Raw genomic sequence first — 21,823 nt, forward strand, 5'->3', positions numbered from 1 at the left:
TACCCTATTAAAACGCAATCAAAAACGCAAAAACCTGCATCTAAAATAGTATAAATAGAAGCAGAGTTCTTTACCGTAAGCCTTAAACCTAACCATCTCCCTTCAGTGGGGATGAATTTCGACATGTATATTATATAAAAACACGTGCGTATTCAAATGCAGCGTTGTCAAAATTTCAAAGGAATTGGTAGGAACAAATGAACATTACATTTTTATTTATATAAATAGATAGAAGATGATCTGCTTTAGTTCATTTTCACAGAAAAGCATAATGCCTCACAGAAAAGCAAACTTAGGGCGTTATACTCATAGTGCCATCTGTTGGACATAAAAGCCTTAACCTAGATTATATCTTTTAATTTAATTTATATGAATGTTTAACAGAATAATATACAGCCTATGTCCACCCTGAAGTTCCATTCTAAATATTGGTGAAAGAACTTTTGAAATCGGATGAGTAGTTTCGGAGATTACCTGCTGCATACAAACTTACATACATACAAACATTACCTCTTTATAATATTAGTATAGATTAAATAATTCTAATTGACCATGTTTCTCCACCATCCCTACACCTTCCATCTTCTTTGCATATTTAAGCTCATGTGCATCAATGTTATGCAATTTTTAAAAATAAGTTTAAAAAAATTTTTGTTCTAAAAGTTTTTTATATTCTATTCGGTTAATGCCATTCCTGTTTGTAATTTAAAATTTGTTCGGAAAAGACATTTGATTCATATTTGTGCCTGAAGACAATGTTCATAGCAGTGTTGAAAGCGCTACAGGAAAAATAAAATATTCCTTAATATGTTGAGTTTTTCTCCTTGTGTATATAATATATACCAAGTATGAATAGATAAGGTTATGATTATAAAAACAAAGCCTAAAAAATTATAATATATAATCAAATAGAATAAAATAAAATATAAAGTAATCAAAAATAAATAAAATATAAATAACCTAATGTAAATATAGCATACAAAAATAATTTTAAGATATGACAAATCATATCTAGATTAATATACTGTATCAGTTTTTGACACTAATATTTATGCAATTTTCAACTAACCTACTAATGATATTTGGGATTTTTAAAAAAATATTTGAAAACATTGTATATTATATTGACAAAGAGAAAACAAAATTGCAGATTTTAATATGAAAGACGATTATGCTTGACATAACTATGAATATGAATGAAATGTTATTGGTTTTGATTGATTAAAACTTAATTGGTAGACAATAAGATTGTAAACCATGAATCTGAAAGAGTAATTATTTATTTTAAATTTTGGGAAATATAAGTATATTTCATTTGAAATATTTATATGTATAAATTAGTTTATATTTTATCATATATTAAAAAGTCTTTTTATTTTTATACTTTCAGGTAAAAGCTATTGATTTGGATTTGAATGCAAATGGTAAAGTTCATTATGAATTGCTTCAAGGAGATTATAATCTCTTCCGGTTGGATAGTGATACTGGAGAAATATTTTTGCATGCGTCTTTAGATGGACAACAGAAAGAGTATGAACTAATTATTTCTGCTGTGGATGGAGGTAATAAACACATTTATAACTATTTACTACTAATGAAATAAGATTGTACAAATGATTAAAGATTGGTTTCAAATAATGAATATAGATTCATTATTTGAAACAATTTTTCTAGTAAAGTAAGAATTTATTAGTTTCAATATATTCTTGGAATTTGGGAACGATATATACTTTATCATGTATTAATACCAATTAAATGTATTGGTATTATAAAAATTTACAATGGAGTTGGTTGCTTTGTCTAGAAAAAGGTATAGAAGAAAAATAGTAAAAAAAAAAAATTCTTTTTTCAAGTTAAACCACTCAATCATTACCAACTTTGAGGAAAAAACACTAAGACTTTTAAAAATTCACAATAAGTAAATTTATTTAAATCTTTAAAACATTTTCCAAATGCATTTTGCCTTTAATCTAGGCCTTATCCAGAAATCTCACAACTCTGACAAGGGGAGGAATAAGTCATTCTGAGGGAACAGTGTGTGATACCATTTGGAAGGCACTGTACAACAATGTAATGAAAAGCAATAGGATTGAAAATGGAAAGAACCCAAGAGATATTATGAAGGCAGTTTGGTGGCCATAATGTGAATGCAATGCTGACTGGACCTGAAACTTACTCAGCAGAACCCTCTAAGATATTGCAGGCTCTTTGTAATGACTACTGTGTGTATGTATAGGAGAGCTTGAGGGCTCAGCTCAAATGTCCATCACAGCAGATTCTATTAAGCATTGGCTGGACTATGATAGCAACTAAACAGATAGGCATTATATGAATCTTGACAAGGATTCTTCATTGAATTCACTTGAATAAAACATTCCGGGCAAATGTCTTTGCAGGATGGCTGAATGTAGGATCTTGAGATAAATTATTCTGTAAGCATATTATATCTCCATGAGAGAGTATATAAAAGTAAGGAGAGTGTCATGGCAGAAAATCTTGGAAAAGAAAAAGAGGTGTGAATACAAGAAGTGTTTAACAGTCTGTAAGAAAGTCAGTGCTTTTATGTATGTGTCCAGGCTTAATTTTAATGACAACATTGTTAAAAGTATGAACATATTGTAATTACATGATAATGTCTAGTCAATATGGTTCTAGGAATGAATATTTTTACCTTTGTTTTTAGGATAGTGTTTTCCTTTGCCTAATTGTAATGTGAGTATATCAGTGTAAAAATATATTACTTAAGTATTATATTTATATGATAACATGCCAGATAATTCAGATAAAATATATTTTTTTGTAATTTTGAAATGGCCAATTAAAATTCTCTTTCATTGACTTTTAAGAGTGACTTTTTTAACCACATTATACTAAAAAAATAAAGTTACTTTTTTAACATATAGTAGTATGATGTAAACTTGGGTACCTAAAAATTTCAGAAGTTACTTCTTTACTTTAGTTAATTTAAATAATTTAAAATACTATTTTTTTTAATCATTTTCAAATTTAAATTTTGTGTCAAAAAATTAAAAAATAAATTTAGTTCAATAAAAAATTCTAATACATTTTTTAATATTTATATCATAATGTACTGTATTAGATAACTCAGGAAAATTGTTTTTGTAATTTTTTAACTTTAACTTGTCATTCAAGGGTATTCTTATTGATTGTTTTCAGATTTTCTTTTTTTAACTATATTGTATTTGGCAAACAAAGTCAGCAATATTTTGCAGTATAATATAGGATAACATAAAATTTCTGAAAAAATTTTGAAATTGTCATCCTATTCTAAATCAGTGAAATTATTTTTTGAAAATTAAAAAGTTATTTTTATTTGAATTTTGTGCCAGAAATTTTTCTAATATACATCATCTTGTATTTTTCATTTTTGCAGTAATGGCATAGTTATTACTTAACAATATTATACAAAGAAACTGGTATTTTGAAAAATTCAAAAATCACATTTTTATGTGTCACCTTAAAATTTATGAAAAATCTGGTCTGATATTGGACAGTCATTAATCATTTGCTAATATCTATTTTTGGGCATATTTTCATTCCATTATCTAACCATTACATAACATTTGTTTTCATCTTAATTAAATTTACTTGATTCTTATTAAGATAATGATAACAATTTATATTAATTTATTATTAATTAATTTTCTGAAATGACGATTTAATATTCTTTTATATTTAATAGGTAACCCTCCACTTAGTAATTATGTTGTTGTACCAGTTAAAGTTATTAATCGTGCAATGCCTATTTTCAATAAACACTTTTATAATGTAAGTGTAAAGGAAGATATATCTACTAAAGTGCCTATTTTTACAATTTCTGCAAGCAATCCTGAAGGAAGACAGCTTATTTATAGTTTAGTAGATGGCAGCAACATTGAAGATTTTCAATTAGATTTTAATGCAGGTATTATAATTTTGTTTTCATTAATAATATTTTTCATGATTGTATTATATTTCTAGTTAATTGTGAAGTAAATTAAAATATTTAAATATAACACAATATGCAAACACTAAAAATGTTATAAATAAATGCATATAATGATATACAGTCGACCCCCTAGAACACGATAGATACGTTCTGGTTTTTATGAATCCATTTTCTATGAGTCCAGCCAATCACAGCCTGGCACATATGCAGTTTACGGACTATAGCTGTTTGAAAGGTTTCTTCCATAAAATTAATCGATTCTAGACTAATTTGACTCGACATTTCCAAAATACGTATAATTTTTTGGGAATAATCCATATAAATTATGCTATAAACAAAAATTGTAGGATTACTTACCAAGCATGCACCGTTCGACTACGCTGTTGCTTAAGCTTGTTTTTGTTGTGCAGATTGTCATCAAATGGCGCTCGCATGCTTCCTGATAAATTATTTTTTTGCAAAAAATTCGCTGAACTTTGGAGACATCATTAATATAAATATAATTTTTATGGACATTAAATAATAAATGGTTTTTAGTAGGTCCGCTGCTTTTTTAAACTCAATGGTTTGTGCAATATCCGCTATTGTCTAGATTCGGCCAATCCTGTCATGACACTAGTCAGTGATGATGTTTTACCGAATTATAGGAGTTTTTTTAGCATGTTTGTACGAATACTGTCACAATTTTTTCTCTGTGATATAGGAATCTGAATTATAGGAACATGTGTTATAGGGAGGTTGATTGTACACAAATACTTAACATGTTTAGGTCAGGATTCTATAATATTTTATCAAATTTGATATATATGAAAATTAATAATTTCAACAACCACTTTTTAAGAGACAAGTTTGTAATCTTATTGAAAAAACAGTTTTGGCTATTTTTTAGCCATCTTCAGTTTTGACACATTGTATTTTATAGACTTCTTATTTTAAATAACTTTAGAACAACATATTTTGATGATTGGCTTTGTCTTCCAAATGATGCATCTGATCAAAGAATTTATAAGATGCATGAATTGCAACCCATGTGGCCTTACAATTGAATTATAACAAATAAGCAATAAGGAGGCTCATTTTTTGTACTTTAATATAGCATTCAATGGTAGTGGATATGACACAAAGATATACCAAAAACCAAATGCCATCCTGATATACATCCTGGCTGACTCAAACGACCCATACAACTACAAAATGGCAGCTTTTAGAGCACTTATCGGAAGACCCTACACACACTGTAGCAAAGAACAAGACCAATGGAAGGAAATAAGGAAAATAGCAGAAATTGCTGAATGTCACGGCTACAATAAAGGCCTAATATGTAGAATGGCCAATGACCAACGAAACCAGCTCAAAGACCAATTGAATGAGATCCCAGGAAAAGATCCATGACAGCATACATCTCCCTACCTTACAGCTATAACATATGAGCGCCCTATGCAGTCCCTATATAAAGAAATTGGAGCTTACACTAATGCAAAAATAGCCTACAGACATAAGCCGGATAGATTCACCATGTTGAGAAACGAGAAAGATTGGGCTGAAATCGAAAGAACACTGGGAGTATATAAAATCCTGTTAAAGAATAAAAGATTCGACAGGGACCTCATATATGTTGGATGTACAAAAAGGTCGCTTAGACAACGCGTTTGTGAGTACAAAATGGACATCGAAAAAAAGGAACAATATCGCCTTAACGATATATTCCAACAAAAATGGCATTATCCCTAACCTACAACAAGTGACAATGATTCGACAAACCTGACATATAAACCATGAAATCTGGAGGCGTTAGAAATTTCTAAAGCAGACTGCAAAGGCCTGTCAATCAATTTTAAAGAACAACTATCAAGAGCATGGCAGGCTATTTATGATGCAATGCTATAACAACTGGTGCAGGTGCACATGTTTTGGGGATTCGAATTTTGAAATTTTAAAAAGTAAATTCCGAAGATAGAAGCATTAGTGACCTGAATGATTAAAAATCAGAATCTCACCAGAAAAGCTTGTAAAACACCTGAGGAAGACCTTAGAAGTGGGTTGAAAACATTTGTGTTATGTTTTTTAAGTAGTACTCCAAAGCTATACAAGGTTAGTACGACATATGGTGTAGTTATTTTCTCTATGCTGTCATGATTGTTTTGAGTTTTGTGATAGTATAGTAAGTACGGATGATAAACTCTTTCATTTCTATTGTCCATTTCATCCATTGGTATGGTTTTCCAGCCTTTGTGGTTTATGGATGCATTGCCACAGAAACACCAAGGTTAGGTTGATTCCTCACATCTGTTGAGGGCATTGCAGTAGCCATGCCCTCAACAGATTGGGCTGGCACTGCTTTCGCCACCAGTAACCAAGGGAGACTGTGTTATATTTTTCAAATGTGAGCCTCTGCGTAACCCACGAACGCGGACCTTGTTAACCCAGGAGACGTCCAAGCTGGTATCATACTTAGATCTGGTTACTACTATGATAAATATCTTCACAGAATATGGGTGTGATCACTCTTATCACTCTTATCACTCTCATTTCTCCCCATAGACTTTACTGGCATGGGTATCCCTACCAGGAGCTTGTGCTCTAGCCTGCATTGCCCTATGGATTAGTAAAATTACTAGGCTTTCCCAACATGACCAGGTGGTGACCATGGGAGAGCTATTATTATTATTATTATGTTGGGTGTAGGGGTTATACTCAGTTTACATCGGTGGCTGCATACTATGCCGGACCAGAGTCAAGGCATAGCAACCAAAACAAAACAGACCTTACTAGTATGGGTGTCCCTACCAGGTGCGTGTGCTCCAGCCTGTATTGCTCTATGGTTTAGTAAAAGTACTGGGCTCTCCCACCATGACAAGGTGGTGACCATGGGAGAGCTATTATTATTATTATTATATTTTTTCATATGTTTTTTTTTTAATTCNTAATTATAATTTTATATTAAATAATCTTTCTACCGAATTACTGGAATGAATCACACACAATCAAGAATGTTTAAACTCCAGTAACACAAATTTTAATGAAAATGAACATTTTGAATTGTACCCACAGTTTGCTTCAGGTTTTTAACAAATAAAATTTGAAAATAGAAGGTGTAGAACAAACTTCTGTTTTTTCTTCTTTATCTTCATTTTTTCCCATCTTTATATTGGGTCGTCATTTCCTTCTCTAATACGCTTTTTCCATTTTTCCTTATCAGGCCTCTTCTATCTTAAGCCCCGTCTGGTTCAAGTTTTCTTCCACCTTATTTTTCAATGCATCTTTGGTCTTCCTCTTTTTCTCCTTTCTTTTACTACTAGTTTTTTCGATTTTCTTTCCAACATAATTGTCACTTCTTTGCTCTACATGGCCAAACCACCTCAACCTACATTCGTTTATTTTTTTGCTCAAGGGGAGCCCACCTTAACAGAACCTCTAATAAAATCATTCCTTATTCTATCCTTCCTTGACACTCCACGCATTTATCTCAACATTCTCATCTGCGCCACCTCCATCTTTCTTTCTTGAACTCTTGTTATTGCTGATGTCTGAGCTTTATATAATATTGCAGGTCTAACAACTGATTTATACGATTTTCCTTTCAGATTGCAGCTAACTTTCTTGTCGCATAACACACTGCTCAGCTTCCTCCAGTTCATCTATCCACATTGAATTCTATGCTGCACCTCCAAGTTTAATCCTTCTCCCATATCAACAAATGTTCCAAGATATTTAAAACTCGGAACAAAAGGGAGCAGCACATTTTTAATTTTAATATTACACTCATCTCTACCATTCAGAGTCATGTAAGCTGTTTTAGTTCTGCTAATTTTCATGCCCCTTTCTTCCAAAACTTTCCTCGAATCTTCCAGTTTCTTATCAGCCTTGGTTTGGGAAAGTTTGCACAGCACAATATCATCCACAAACAGCATACTCCAGGGAGCCTCATACTTCATGTTATACATCAACACGTCCATTATCAGGTCAAACAAATAAGGGCTAAGGTCCTATCCCTGATGCAAACCAACATTAATGAAGAAACCTTTTGTAGTTCCCACACTACTCTTAACTTGGGTGTCTGCTCCCTTGTACATTTCCTTGACGAGCCTAACATATTTTTCTGGAACATTCTTTTCCCTCAAACATTTCCATATATCTTGCCTTGGTACCCTATCATATGCCTTTTCTAGATCTATGAACACCATGTGCAAATCTTCCTTCATTTTCCTGTGCCTTTCCATCAGCTGTTTGAGAGAAAAGATAGCATCAGTTGTTCTCCTTCCCAGCAAAAAGCCAAACTGTTCCTCTCCAAACTCCGATTACTGCCTAATCCTTCTTTCTACAATTTTCTCTCAAATCTTCATAGTGTGGGACAATATCTTTATACCTCTGTAATTTCCGCAATTCTATACATCCCCTTTACCTTTAAAGATTGGCACAAGAATACTCTTTTTCCATTCATCTGGGATCTTTTCCTGCTGCCATAGTTTCTTCATAAGGTCCCAGAGGATATCAATTTTCTTCTTACCCAAATTTCTCCAATTCTCAATTGGAATCTGATCAGTGCCTATTTTTTTTCCCCCATTTTCATTTTCTTAAGCACACTTTTCACTTCTCTGCTAATATCTTGCACCACTTCTTTATTTGCCTCTCTATTCTTGTATAAAGTTATTTGCCTCTCTATTCTTGTATAAAGTCTTTATTCAATAAATTCCTAAAACATACTTTCCATCTTTCCTTGACCCTTTCTTAATCTTGTAATACCTTTAAATAGTACTTAATAATACTTAATCTTGTAATACCTTCTTAACCTTGTAAATCCTTTATCATCTTTAATCAGTTTAATAGAGGTAAAATCTGTTGATGCCTTATCTCTTCCTTTGGCGCTTCTCATCAATTCCCTTTCAAGTGCCTTTCATTTGGCAAATAAAATGGCTAAAAAGGCTTTAGAAGAGGCTTATAAAGTTTTCAAAAGAAGAGGTCATCACTTTTCCTTTTGAAAACTTTATAAGCCTCTTCTAAAGCCTTTTTAGTCATTTTATTTGCCAAATGATAAATTTCTTTATCTTAAGGCCTTCTCATCAAATACCACCTTTTCTTTGCCTCTTTCTTTTGTTTAGCTGTGGATTGTATCTCAGCATTTCACCACCAAAGTTCCTTTTCTTCTGGTGATCTCTTCCCTGAAGTTTTACGCAAAACCTCTTCTCCAACTTTCAAAATGCAATTACTATTCAGCAACCACCATGTTTGCACATCATCCGGGAACTGGATTTTTTTAAACACTTTTACCATAAACTCTTTCCTTAATTCCTCCTCTTTCAATCTCTACCACTTGATCCTTTGTTAAATCTGGCTAACACAATTCTTACAATGGCCCATAAGAAAATCACAATCTACCAGGAGAACTCTATGTTGTGCAGCAACACTTTCTCCATTTAACACCTTACTGATTCTCACTTCTCTTAGATGTCTTCTGCAGCACAAGAAAAAAAATCAATCTGATCTACCTCCACTCATGTATGTAACCAGTTGGTTCGCTTTCTTCTCAAAGTAGGTGTTAACTGGCGCAAGAGCCACAGCATGATCAACTCGTCTTTCTCCCTCTCCATTCCTTTCTCCCGCACTCCATCGCCCAAGAACTCTTCTTTTCCACATTCTTCCTCTTCCCAACATGACCATTTACATCATCCTCATAGATTAATCTTTCTTTCATAGGAACACACATTAAACAAACAAAGTTTTTTATGTATGAACACACATTATAACTTTGTCAAGATCTATCCAAAAGTTTGTCTTTTCTTCTTCTCCACTACCTGGCTGAGAAGCATACACACATACACACAATCGTAATGAAAGTTCCACCAATGTCCAACTTAACACTCATAATTCTATCACACCTTCGTTTAACCTCACAGACTCTGTTTTTTAGAACTTTATCAATTATGATACCAACACCATTCCTTCCTCCCTTATTCGTTCCACTCACAAACAGCTTGTACCCTTCACCAAGTTCTTTAGCTTTATTTCCTTTCCATTTTGTCTCTTGCAGGCACAAAATGTTCACTCTCCTTCTTTGCATAAGATCAACCAACTCTCTACTCTTCCCATTCAATGCTCCAATGTTTAAAGTACCTATTCTTATACTTGTCTTTTTCCTCTTCTCTTTCTGGACTAACTTCTTCATCTGAATGCATCCTAGCTCATTTGATGTAGTTTTTGGGCGACATGACTGTGCATTGCTTCGGAGGGATGTCCTAACACAGTTATAACTTATTTGTAGTCTAGCAGACATTCCATGTAATTTTGGCATAGGTTTTATGGCTGGATGCCCTTCTTGATGCCAACCCTATTTGTTATAAGGATATATATATATATATATAATATAATTTGTTCTAATATTCAGATCACAGTGGTTATTGAACTCTGTTCTATTCAAATTCAAAAAAAATTGTTTGTTTTTTAATATATTTTATATTTTATCTGATTGAAAAGAAAGTTCTCGCACTTTTTGGAACTTTCTAGAATATTCTAGAATGTTCCATGGTAGTATATAAACAGGTTGGGGTATGTGCTTTAAGAAAATACCAAATCCAGTCCTCTAACTCTACTTTACCATGACCAACTAACATCCACTAACCAAAGAGCAAGTTTGCCTGCTCCTCGTTTATGACTATTGTTCCAAAAAAAAGCAGCCAATTCTATCATTGACATTAATGCTGCATTAGGCCCGGACACTATCACCAGAAGAATTGCATACGATTGGTACAAATGCTTCAAAAGTGGAGATCCCTAAACCAAGAAGATCATACTTTCTGTCTTCTGGGATTCTAAAGGAATCATCATGTTCGAGTTGCTGCCGCAAAATATAACCATCAACGCAACTTTCCACTGCGAACAACTCGACATCTGCAGCAGAAACTGGCGGAGACCTGCCCGGAACACCTGAACACCATTCTGCTGCATGACAATTCACAGCCACATATGGCTAGGCAGACCTGCCAGAAACTACTGGACCTGAACTGGGAGGTCTTGCCCACCTGCTGTTTAGCCCTGACATTGAACCTTTGGATTACCACCTGTTTGCTGTGCTCGACCGTCACCTGGCTGGCAAGGAGTTCAACAATGAAGCCGACTTGGAGGCCAACCTGACCAACTTCTTCAAATCGCAGCTGCCAGAGTTTTATTGAGATGGCATCCATTTCTTGCATAAACGTTGGCAGGAAGTGGTCAACAATAACAGTGATTATATTGATGATTGAAGTCAATTCTGTACATAAAAGTTTTTTGGCTAAGTGAAATGTGTCCAAAAGTGCGAGAACTTTCTGTTCAATCAGATATATAGTATACTAGCTGTTACCCGCAACTTCGTCCGTGGAGGTTTTGCAAGCAAACCCCATTTACATTCAATATTTCAATAACTGTAGTAATTGTTATATAACACCTACCGCTGAAGAAAATTGCTGAGAATCAAACGAACTATTTTCAATTTGCTCAATTTTTTGGAAAGTTTACAATCGTTCTATAATCGAACCAATATGCAATAACAAATTAAAACGGTTCGAACATTTTTAAAATCGAAATAGATAAAAATATTTATAACAATGTCTGAAATGTTATCAATTTAATACACCTAAGTACTCAATGAAGACTAAATGTAGTTGAAAACAAAAAATTGCATCTAAAATAGTACAGTAGAAGCCATTCTTCCGGTTAAGCCTTAATCCTCTCCCTCTCCCCCTGCAGGGGAATTTTGAAAAATCCCTTCTTAGTGTGCGTTTTCATGATGTACCCTAACTGTGTACCAAATTTCACTTCTTTAGGTTCAGCCGTTTGCTCTGGGCGATGATGAATCACCCAGTCAGTCAGTCAATCAGGACAAGTAATTTTATATATTTAGATTTACTTGAATGTAAGATATATTGTTTTCTGGTTTTAGTATCTCTGAAGTGTAGAAGTGTAAGGTATAGAACAAACATATTTAAAAAATAATTTTTAAAAATTTGGAACTATACTAAACTTATATAAAACAATTTGAATGGTATAGTTAAATGACTTAGTTTCAAAAATAATTTTTTAAATATGTTTGTTGCTTGCATGGGGTTTCACATGTTTAAACATTTACATATTTTTAAACATTTCTTACATTTAAAATTTCGTAAAAAGTCTGAAAATTTTTATATTCTAACTTTTCAACCTGGATGACATGCATTTGACACTTTTGTCACTGCATAAATACTTTTTGAGAAAAAAATTGCTGGTCTCCGAGAGAAGCCATAAAAGCATTTGTATACAATATACCTTGTAGGAAAATGTATGGATGTTCACATTTGCAACTGTCATTTGCATAGCTTGCCTGACTTCATTTGCAACTATGAATTTCTTTTATATGTGTGTTAATATGTTTTTTTTAAAAAGTAAATATTACTAAAATCACTGTTTTTTCAGCATTAACTGCCTTTAATAACAAAAAGAAATGCTGACTCAAGTACTTTCAATATTTACAAAAATGTCTTTGTTAGGTGAAGAACAAATTCTATAATGAACATATTCTATAAGAACATATTCTATAATGCTAATATAAATTTTTTAAATTTAACGTTGACTCATTCTAGTTGGAACAAAATTATGAAATTTGAAGAGCTTGAAATCATTATTGAATTCAAACACAAGGTTGAATTGGTTGCTGCATAGAAAGAGCCATGCAGCTACTAGTGCTGCTTTATTCTAGCCAAATAAATTAAATTCAAGAAGTGGTGCACTCTATTGCAAATTAATTGTTTATGGATTTGAATAGAGTGATTTATACTCTTGGGAGTCCCAATGTGGGTTTATTACAGGGTTTCAGTTTTTGATGAACAAAACCTCCCAGATAAAAATGATTTTGCAATCCATATATTGAGCTAAGAGGGCAGTTTCATTCTAAGATGGTATAAATTTATGTTCTATTACTAAAATAACAAAGAAACTTTCACAAAAAGGTGTTAAATATGTTTAAAATAACATTTTATTGTGATTCCTTTTTGTGAAAGTTTCTTTATTATTTTAGTAAAAAGATCGGTGTGACATCCAACCTTCAAGTTTGATTAACTTACAAGATGCTCTATTACCATTTTTAGTTAGCTCTGTGGTATGTCTGTTGTTACAAATGTCACCCTGGTGCTCTAATATTTCTTGTTGTGGCCCCAATGTAATTTATCTTTATATAATTGTTTTGATGCAGTAGGGGAATTAGGTAATTTTGCAGTTTTTGTAATGTGGATAAATTAGCTCTGTCATTACATAATATACTATGCAAAGTCATTTGTGTTTTTATTGGGAGATTGAGCCCAAAATTTTAAAACTTTTTGCAATGCATAAAAAAGAAAAACAGATCCAAAATACAGAGTAGGAGGGTTTAAATGTGAGATTCTTGTATCTTAAGTAAATATAATATATTTACTTGAATGTAAGATATATTGTTTTCTGGTTTTGGTACCTCTGAAAGTAGGGTGTGTCTTTAGATTTGATGTAATACATAATATTTAACAACCTCTAGAGCCATGCATTATATTTCTTTGTCATTAATTCCATTTTGTCATTTTAATGCATTTTTAGACCAGTACAGTGGAACTTAATGAGCACTTCTCATAATGAGTTATTCGCATAAAGATCAAAGCAAATTATAAAAAAATGACTTGCTTAACAAGCAATGTTTTGCATAATGAGTGACGAGGAGAGGGAAAGTCCCACATTGTCCGCATGCTACATCAGTCTGTGTTTAGTACTTGTTCTGCTATCATCTTAGTGTCACATATTTTTTCAAACTTGTGTTCAGACATATTACATATAAACATCAACAACTATAACCCATTATATAATAAACATGCCAAACGATATGCCAAATTCTTGGACTATGTAATGGCTATAATTAAATATTAGAAATGTCTGTATTTAGAACAACAAACGTACCAGTGAGCCTGTTACTGATGTGCTTCTCAGAAAAACAGAGCATTATGAATGTTTTTGAACTTGGAAGTTCTTCTTCAGGTAACTAATGACTAATTTGAATCGCATTCGTTTAACAGTCATTAGTTACCTGAAGAAGAACTTCCAAGTTCAAAAATGTTCGTAACGCTCTGTTTTTTCTGAGAAGCACACCAGTAACAGGATCACTGGTACATTTGCTGTATACTTTACCCCAGTGTAGTATCATTCTTGTTTGATTATATTTTGATTTTTTTTTGTTTCCTGCAAATCGAATTCGAATTCCAGGTTGGTTCATTCTGCGCTAGAAGAAAAGATGATGATGATTTGATGCTCCTTAACTATAATGTGTAATTTTTTTGAATAAACATTATACATAAAATATTTGAGTACAGTAGACCCCCTATAATGTGTAGATACGTTCCACATTTTACGAATTTCACATTGTAGGAATTCTTAAATACATGAGCCAATCGCAGACCAACACGTGCGAAGTTTACGGACTACGGTTGTTTGAAGGGTTTTCTTCCATAAAATTAATCGATTCTAGACTAATTCGACTCAACATTTCCAAAACATGTTTAATTTTTTGGAAATAATCCGTATAAACTATGCTATAAACAAAAAATTGTAGGATTACTTACCGAGTATGCACCGTTTGACGTCGCCATTGCTTAAGCTTGTTTTCGTCGCGGAGCAGCGCACAAACGGCGGCCGCGATTTCTGATAAGTTATTTTTCTGCGAAAAATTCATTGAACTTTGGAGACATTATTAATATAAACAATTTTTACGGCCGTTGAATAAGAAATGTTTCTTTCACAAGAAATGTATAAAATTACAGTACTGTATTAGACTTACGGTACCTAATTTACATACTGTACAGATGATAGTAAACTAAACTTACTCGCCTAAACACTCCGTAGCGTGGCGCTGGACAGCAGAAAGTGTATATATATATATAATTATGATAAAGTTAAAATAAATTAAGTTAATATATAATTATATATACAGTATCTAATTTATATATAATACTGTACAGACGATAGTAAACTCAACTTACTCGCCTAAACTCTCTGTAGTGTGTAAGTAGTTCGGCTGCTCATCTACTATTGGTCCAGATTCGACCAATCCTGTTGCAACACGAGTCGGTGACAACATTTTACGAGTCCCTTTTAGCGTCTTTATACGAATACTGTTGCAATTTTTTTGCCACATTATAGGAATCTCTGTTATAGGAATCCGCGTTATAGGGAGTCTACTGTATTTTATTTTAGCATGGAACACATTATCATATTTTACATTGATTTATATGAGAAAAATTGTTTTGCTTAACGAGTGTTTTGCTTTATGAGTAAAACTCTGGAACAAATTATGCTTGTTAAGTGAGGTTCCACTGTATTTGTTTTAGTAAATATATAAGAGATCAATTTAGCTCAATCTTGTTAGTCTGTTACAGTAATATCATAACTACTTGAATAAAAATCACAGTAACCTTTATTGTGTAATAAATACTGAACAAATTTATGTCAGTCAAACTGATTCTATTTACAAAAATTAGTCTTGAGTTGTCTATTTTAAAAAATTATGTTGGTGAGCATGGATAAACTAAGATTCATCTTAGATTTGATGGTATCTTATATTGGAGTAAATACAATATATAACAATTAAATGTTATAATTAATCTCTTTCTTTAATTGCAACAAAATTTTTTTCATAGATCTCTGACTTTCTGTTTTTATATATCTAGCTTTGTTTCTATTAAATATTACTAACAAAATAATTTTTTAAAGGTATTATGTATGCAGCAGAAGAATTGGATTATGAAACAACTCAACAATATCAGTTGACTCTTAGGGCTACAGATGCTGTATCTGGAATTTATGCTGAAATTCCTATTTATATTCATATTGAAGATGTAAATGATAATCCTCCAATGTTTACTCAACCAGTTTATAATACAACTATTTCAGAGGCAATGCCTTTTGGAACGTCTGTATTGGTTGTTCGAGCAACTGACAGAGATTCCAAAGAAAATCAACAGATTCGATATCAAATTCAAGGCAATGCTTCTTCAAATTTTCATATTGATGAGGATGAAGGAATAGTATTTATTAAACAACCCTTAGATCATGAAATAGAAGAGCAGCATCATTTTGTTGTAATTGGTACTGATAAAGGAACACCTCATCTAAGTTCTACTGCACACATATGGATTATTGTTAAAGATATAAATGATAATCCTCCGTTATTTCATTATCCAACTTACAGCTGTACAATTAGTGAAAATGCTAGACATGGACAGTTTGTTACGAGAGTAACTGCAATAGATCCAGATGTGACTGATCAAGAATTATTACGATATTCAATTGTAAGTGGCAATGGAATGCAGGTGTTTGCTGTCAATTATAAAACAGGTAAGCTGATATTTATTAAAATCTGTTTATTTATTATAAATGTGAGGTTTAATAACTTATTTTTATGTTAGGTATTATAACGTTATCTAATCGTCATCAGTTTTCTCAACAATATTCTTATTTTCTTAATATATCTGTAACTGATGGTGTATTTTCAAGCTATACCAGAGTACATATCAGTGTTTTTAGTGCCAATTTATATTCTCCTCATTTCACACGAACAATTTACGAAGTAGCACTTCAAGAAAATCAAGATATTGGAACTTATGTAACAACTGTTACAGCTAGAGATACAGATACTGGAGAATATGGAAGAGTCACTTACCGTATTCAAAGTGATCTGTTACAAGAATATTTTCACATTATTCCTGATACAGGTATTTATATGTTAATTTTGACACACTTGATTACAATTAGATATAATTTTAAATAAATAACTAAATATAATTGACAAATAACTTCAGTTATTAAAATAGTAAGAAACAAGAAAAAAAAACATAGAATTAGCATTTATTGATGCTNTTAATTTATTTATAATTATTAATATTAATAAGAGATGGCGCCTAACGCTTACCTCTAGTGCCAAATTAATTACGTAATTTATTTAGTAATTAGCCTTAAAACTAGCCCGATGGATTTACGGCATATGTTTGGTGATTAGCTATATTACATCGGGTTTAGCGATGATTATATATATTACGCCTTGCCGGGGCTTGCGATGGCCGGTTGAGTGCCTTATAGGAGTAGGACGTGGGCACTGAATGTGTCCCCAGCCGGCATTGTAATAACCGTCGATGGTTACATAGTTATACGCTGGAAGGGGAGATCGGACTGGAGGTCCGGATAGCGTAACTGGCAATGCATCTGCACGGTAAGCAGGAGTTGTGGGTTTGAGTCCCGCTCCGGGCCGATTTTTTCTCCCAGCGGTTCTAAATTATTTAAATTAATTAATTTATTTATAATTATTAATATTAATAAGAGATGGCGCCTAACGCCTACCTCTAGTGCCAAATTGATTACGTAATTTATTTAGTAATTAGCCTTAAAACTAGCCCAATTGATTTATGGCATACGTTTGGTGATTAGTTATATACAGAATAAATATAAAATATTTCTTCAATAACGAAAAGAATGATTGACAATTACACAAAAAGGATCTTTATTAATTAACAATAAGTAGGATACTTATTGTTGATCATCAGTTGATCAACTGTGACAATACAGTCATTCACTGTTGATTAGTTGATCAACAGTGAATGACTGTATTGCCAGAAATTTGTTTAAAATAAGTGCCATGACAAGAAAAACTTATCAGAAGTGCTGAATTACTGAAAATCAACTACATTTTAAAATATCCTCTTTCATTGGTCATTCAGAAACATGTGATAGTGTTTTAAATATGGCAGTTTTCTTGAGATGTGTGTGTAAGGTGTAATCTTGCTTGTATTGTAATAAGGTAAGAATTGTGGCAAGGATTCATATAGCAGCATTTTAAAATAATTATTTATTGATTTTCCTAAGCATTGAGTAAAGAAATAGTTTTGTAGATATTTAAAGTATGGTTTTAGTACAAAAAATTAATTCTAACTTTTAAAGGTGTGTAGATAGGGGATAGTCACTCACTGGATCTTAGGTGATTCTTCTCCAGTGAAGGAACACTTCGGTCATTTAATGGTGATAAAGTTATTCTGTGCATTATTTTCATTTTTGAGCACAGAATTACTTATACCAGTAAATGACTATAGTTCAAAGTTATGTGGGATCATTCATTGCTGCACATTAAAATGGTTTGAGATGAATAATTAAAGATATTTGAATTTAGTTTTGTTCAGATAAATTCAAAATGGCAGATGAAATAAAACAAAAAGAAGAAAGCCTATAGACATTTTCAATATAGTGAAGAAGATTTGTATGCAGCTGTAGAAGCAGTAGGTTCAAATAAAATGAGTGCTAAGAAGGCTAGCAAAAATTTTAACATTCCAAAAGAAACTTTAATAAATAAATTACATGGAAAGGTACCAATGGAGCAAAAAATGGGCCTTGCAGCAACATTAAGTAAAGTGGAGGAAGACAAGTTAAAAAAATGGATTATTGGGAAAGCCAAATTGAGTTTTTCCATGCATCCTGATGAAGTAAAAGATGCAGTTCAGAAAGTTATGAAAGATATGAAATGAAAGAACTCATTTAATGTTGATCATCCAGGAAAAAATGCTAAAGCTTTTTCTAAAAAGACACCCTAATGTAGTGGCAAAGAATACAGAAGTGATATCCAAAGCTCAAGCATCAGTTTCAGAAGAGATGATAATGAATTGGTTTCAAGAATTAAATAATTATCCGAGAGAAGAACATACAAGTGATATTCTGCAAAATCTTTCCTGTATCTTCAATACAGATAAAACAGAGATGTTATTTTGTCCAAAAACTGGCAAACTTCTGGGACTTAAAGCATATAAGAACTTTTATAACATTGCATCAGGACAAGAAAAACAGTGTATCACAGTTTTGTGTAATTTTTCTGCAAGTGGCCAGTGAGTGGATCCTATGATAGTGTTCCCATACAAGAGAATTCCAAGGCATATTGCAGATTCAGTTTCAGATGACTTTGCTGTATGCAGAAGTGATTCAGGATAGATGATAAGTGCCACATTTAATGAATATGTTGCAAATGTCTTCTACACCTGGCTTCTAGATAAGAATATTGAGTTTACTGCATTATTGCTTCTTGATTGACATAAATCCTATATAAATGAAAAACTGTATAATTTTTGTGTTGAGAAAAGAATTCTCCATTTTTGTTTGTTGCCAAATTGCAACTCATGTTATCCAGCCTTGTAATGTTGCAATTTTTTGACTGCTTAAATGTCAGTGGAGAAATGGTGTCAGAAAACACAAGCAACAATCATCAAAATCAATTTCTAAAACCAACTTTGAAGCTTACAAGAAAGCTTTGAAATCGGATACAATTCAACATGGGTTTGAGACACATGGTTTGTTTCCTTTCGATTTAAATAGGGTGGATTATTCAAAATGTATTTCTGCTAGACGTAAGGAATTGTTTTTGGAAAATGAACCTGATTTATCAATTAATTGTGGAGAACTATACAAATGTGCACTGCAAATGATAGAAAATGAGATTCCACTTAATTTGTTATCAGATTTCAAGGAAGCCATTGCATCTGATAACAATCAGATAAATTTAGAAAACTATTATTGCAATATTGCCTATCTATTAAACACATTTTTGTATGGATAATTTCTATAACATAGTATATATGATACTTTTGAATTTAAAACCTTTTCTAAAAATTAATATTTTTATTCCAATTTCTTAATCTGAAATTACATGACTGAATTGCCAATGACGATTGAATTGTGTCGATGACCAGATCGACACTTCTTCTTCTGATGTTGCCAGATGTTTTTCCCTTATTCCATACTTGCTTTATTCTTCATAAGTGCTTAGCACTATATAAGGAAATTTATAAAGATTTTTTAACTACAAGCAAGCAATAAAATTTTCTTATCTTAATTATGAAAATATAATAGCATGTTTTTTAATTTTTGGAACCTAACCCTCCTTTTCGTACTAGTTCTTTGTTTTGTATAACACGGATTTGCATAACACAGCAAATTTTTGGAATGTAACTCCCATGTTATACAGAGGTTACCTGTACTAAAATAAAAAGTCTTTTTGCTTTGTTAAGTTTTGAAGTGTGAAAAGATTAAAGTCTTTTGACAGAGTCAACTATCTTTTATCTTAAGGCTCTCATTCACTTCAAATATGCAAAACTCATGTTAAAAGTATGGAGTTTAAAAAGTGAGTAATATAAAAAATGAGTTATTCTAAATATTACTTAACTGGCTGTTATGTATACATAACAAGGGAAAGTGTGGTAATCATGTTGCATTTGATTACCACACTGAGAGTTTTTTTTACAAATCTGCACGTTTTGAGAACCTCTGAACCCAAAAAAATAAAAAAAAATAAAAAAAGGCAAAATCTTCCATGGATGTGTGTCTGTGTTGGTGTCTGTTTCGCTTAATATCTCAGGATGGGGTGATGATAAGAAACGAAATTTGGCATGGTAAATTGATTGGCATTATTGATGCTAATAAATTTTGGTGATAAAGGTCAAGGGGATAGAGAGATAGAGAGTGATCATGTGCCATATTTCACAAGGGCTCAGAGGACTTAATGAAGATTTTACTTGTTGCTAGCATTTACAGTGTTTTATAATATTTGTCACTACTCTCAAAATTAAGTCTTTTGCTATTTTATGATAATTGAGAAGATATAAAGTTTTTATAACAAAATCTCATAACAGATGGCATCACATACAATTTTAGTTATTAATTTTGATTAATAATATGAATGTTATTTTTAAAATAAAATTTCATAAAAGCTGGGAAAGTTACACAACTTGTTTTTAGATTTTTTAATGATGTATTCAATAATATGTTTTCCAAACATTTTTATGGTCAGAAAGATCATATTTTTATAAAATAGGAATATGATGAAGCAATTGTAAATCTCATCCAACAAAAATTTATTTATTTTATTGACTAGCTTTGGTTGTCTACAGTGTAGGATACATATGCAGTGAGTGTAATCCAACAAAAGGATAAGCATATAACATATGCCTATGTTCTTTCTTTACCTGCGTTTATTTTCTTTACAGGATTCTTTTATAGATTCCGACACTCCTTGTTTTAGTTCTTTTACATTAAATTTCTGAAGATACTTGGACAGAATCGTTGAGATAAATCTCACGACAAAAAAATCAACCAAAAGATATTTACTGTGGTACAAAAAGGAACTATGGTTAAATACTTAAAACTACTTAGACAAAAAAAAGAAGAGGAAGAAAGGATAGACAATCGGTTGAAAAATTTAATAGACAAAAGTTGAAAAATTAAAAATGAAAATAATAAAGTAACCAAAAAATAAAGTAACAAAATATGCATATAATGTAGGTAATAAATAGCACTCTGATTTAGTATAATACAGTAGAGCATCGATTATCCAACTCAATTGGGGACTCAGGTTGGTCGATTAACTGAAAAAATCGGATAACCGAAAAGAATGAAAAAATTACATTATTAGTATAGTATATTAGTATATCCCATGTAATTAGTATATTAGTATATTGCTATTAACCAACTTTGCGTTGAATTTTCATCGATGTTAAGCCTAACAGTTTTTTTTAAAATAATAATCGTCGCTATTGTATCATTAAAAATTATTTTTAAATTATTTTATTGCTCACAAAACAACCAACCACTCATAATTAGAAAATTAAGTCTCGTTTAAATACTGGCCTCCCTTCAATGGTCGAGCCGGTGTTGCCAACTAAAACATGCAAAAATTTAACAAAAATAATATTAAAGTAGCCAAGACAGAGCCAAATATTGCAGTGCCACATCACTAGCGGACATTTGAAATTTGCCGACTAGAACGGTCGGTTAACCGAAGTGACGGTTAATTGGGGGTCGGATAATCGATGCTCTACTGTATTT

General features: G+C 32.0%; 1 protein-coding gene across 1 annotated transcript in view; it reads left to right on the forward strand.

Moving 5' to 3' along the window:
* Nucleotides 1-21,823, forward strand: part of LOC111612487 (protocadherin Fat 1-like) — a gene marked incomplete at its 5' end in the record, with an annotated part of 59,043 nt that overhangs the window by 16,243 nt on the left and 20,977 nt on the right. The window contains 4 exons of the mRNA XM_023353709.1: nucleotides 1,391-1,562; nucleotides 3,704-3,925; nucleotides 15,683-16,306; nucleotides 16,378-16,683. Of these exons, the coding sequence (XP_023209477.1) occupies nucleotides 1,391-1,562; nucleotides 3,704-3,925; nucleotides 15,683-16,306; nucleotides 16,378-16,683 (1,324 nt within the window). The remainder of the gene's footprint in view (nucleotides 1-1,390; nucleotides 1,563-3,703; nucleotides 3,926-15,682; nucleotides 16,307-16,377; nucleotides 16,684-21,823) is intronic.

Source organism: Centruroides sculpturatus, unplaced genomic scaffold, assembly GCF_000671375.1.
Source record: "Centruroides sculpturatus isolate CEXI.00-Female unplaced genomic scaffold, Cexi_2.0 scaffold1703, whole genome shotgun sequence".
Lineage (NCBI taxonomy): Eukaryota > Metazoa > Arthropoda > Arachnida > Scorpiones > Buthidae > Centruroides > Centruroides sculpturatus.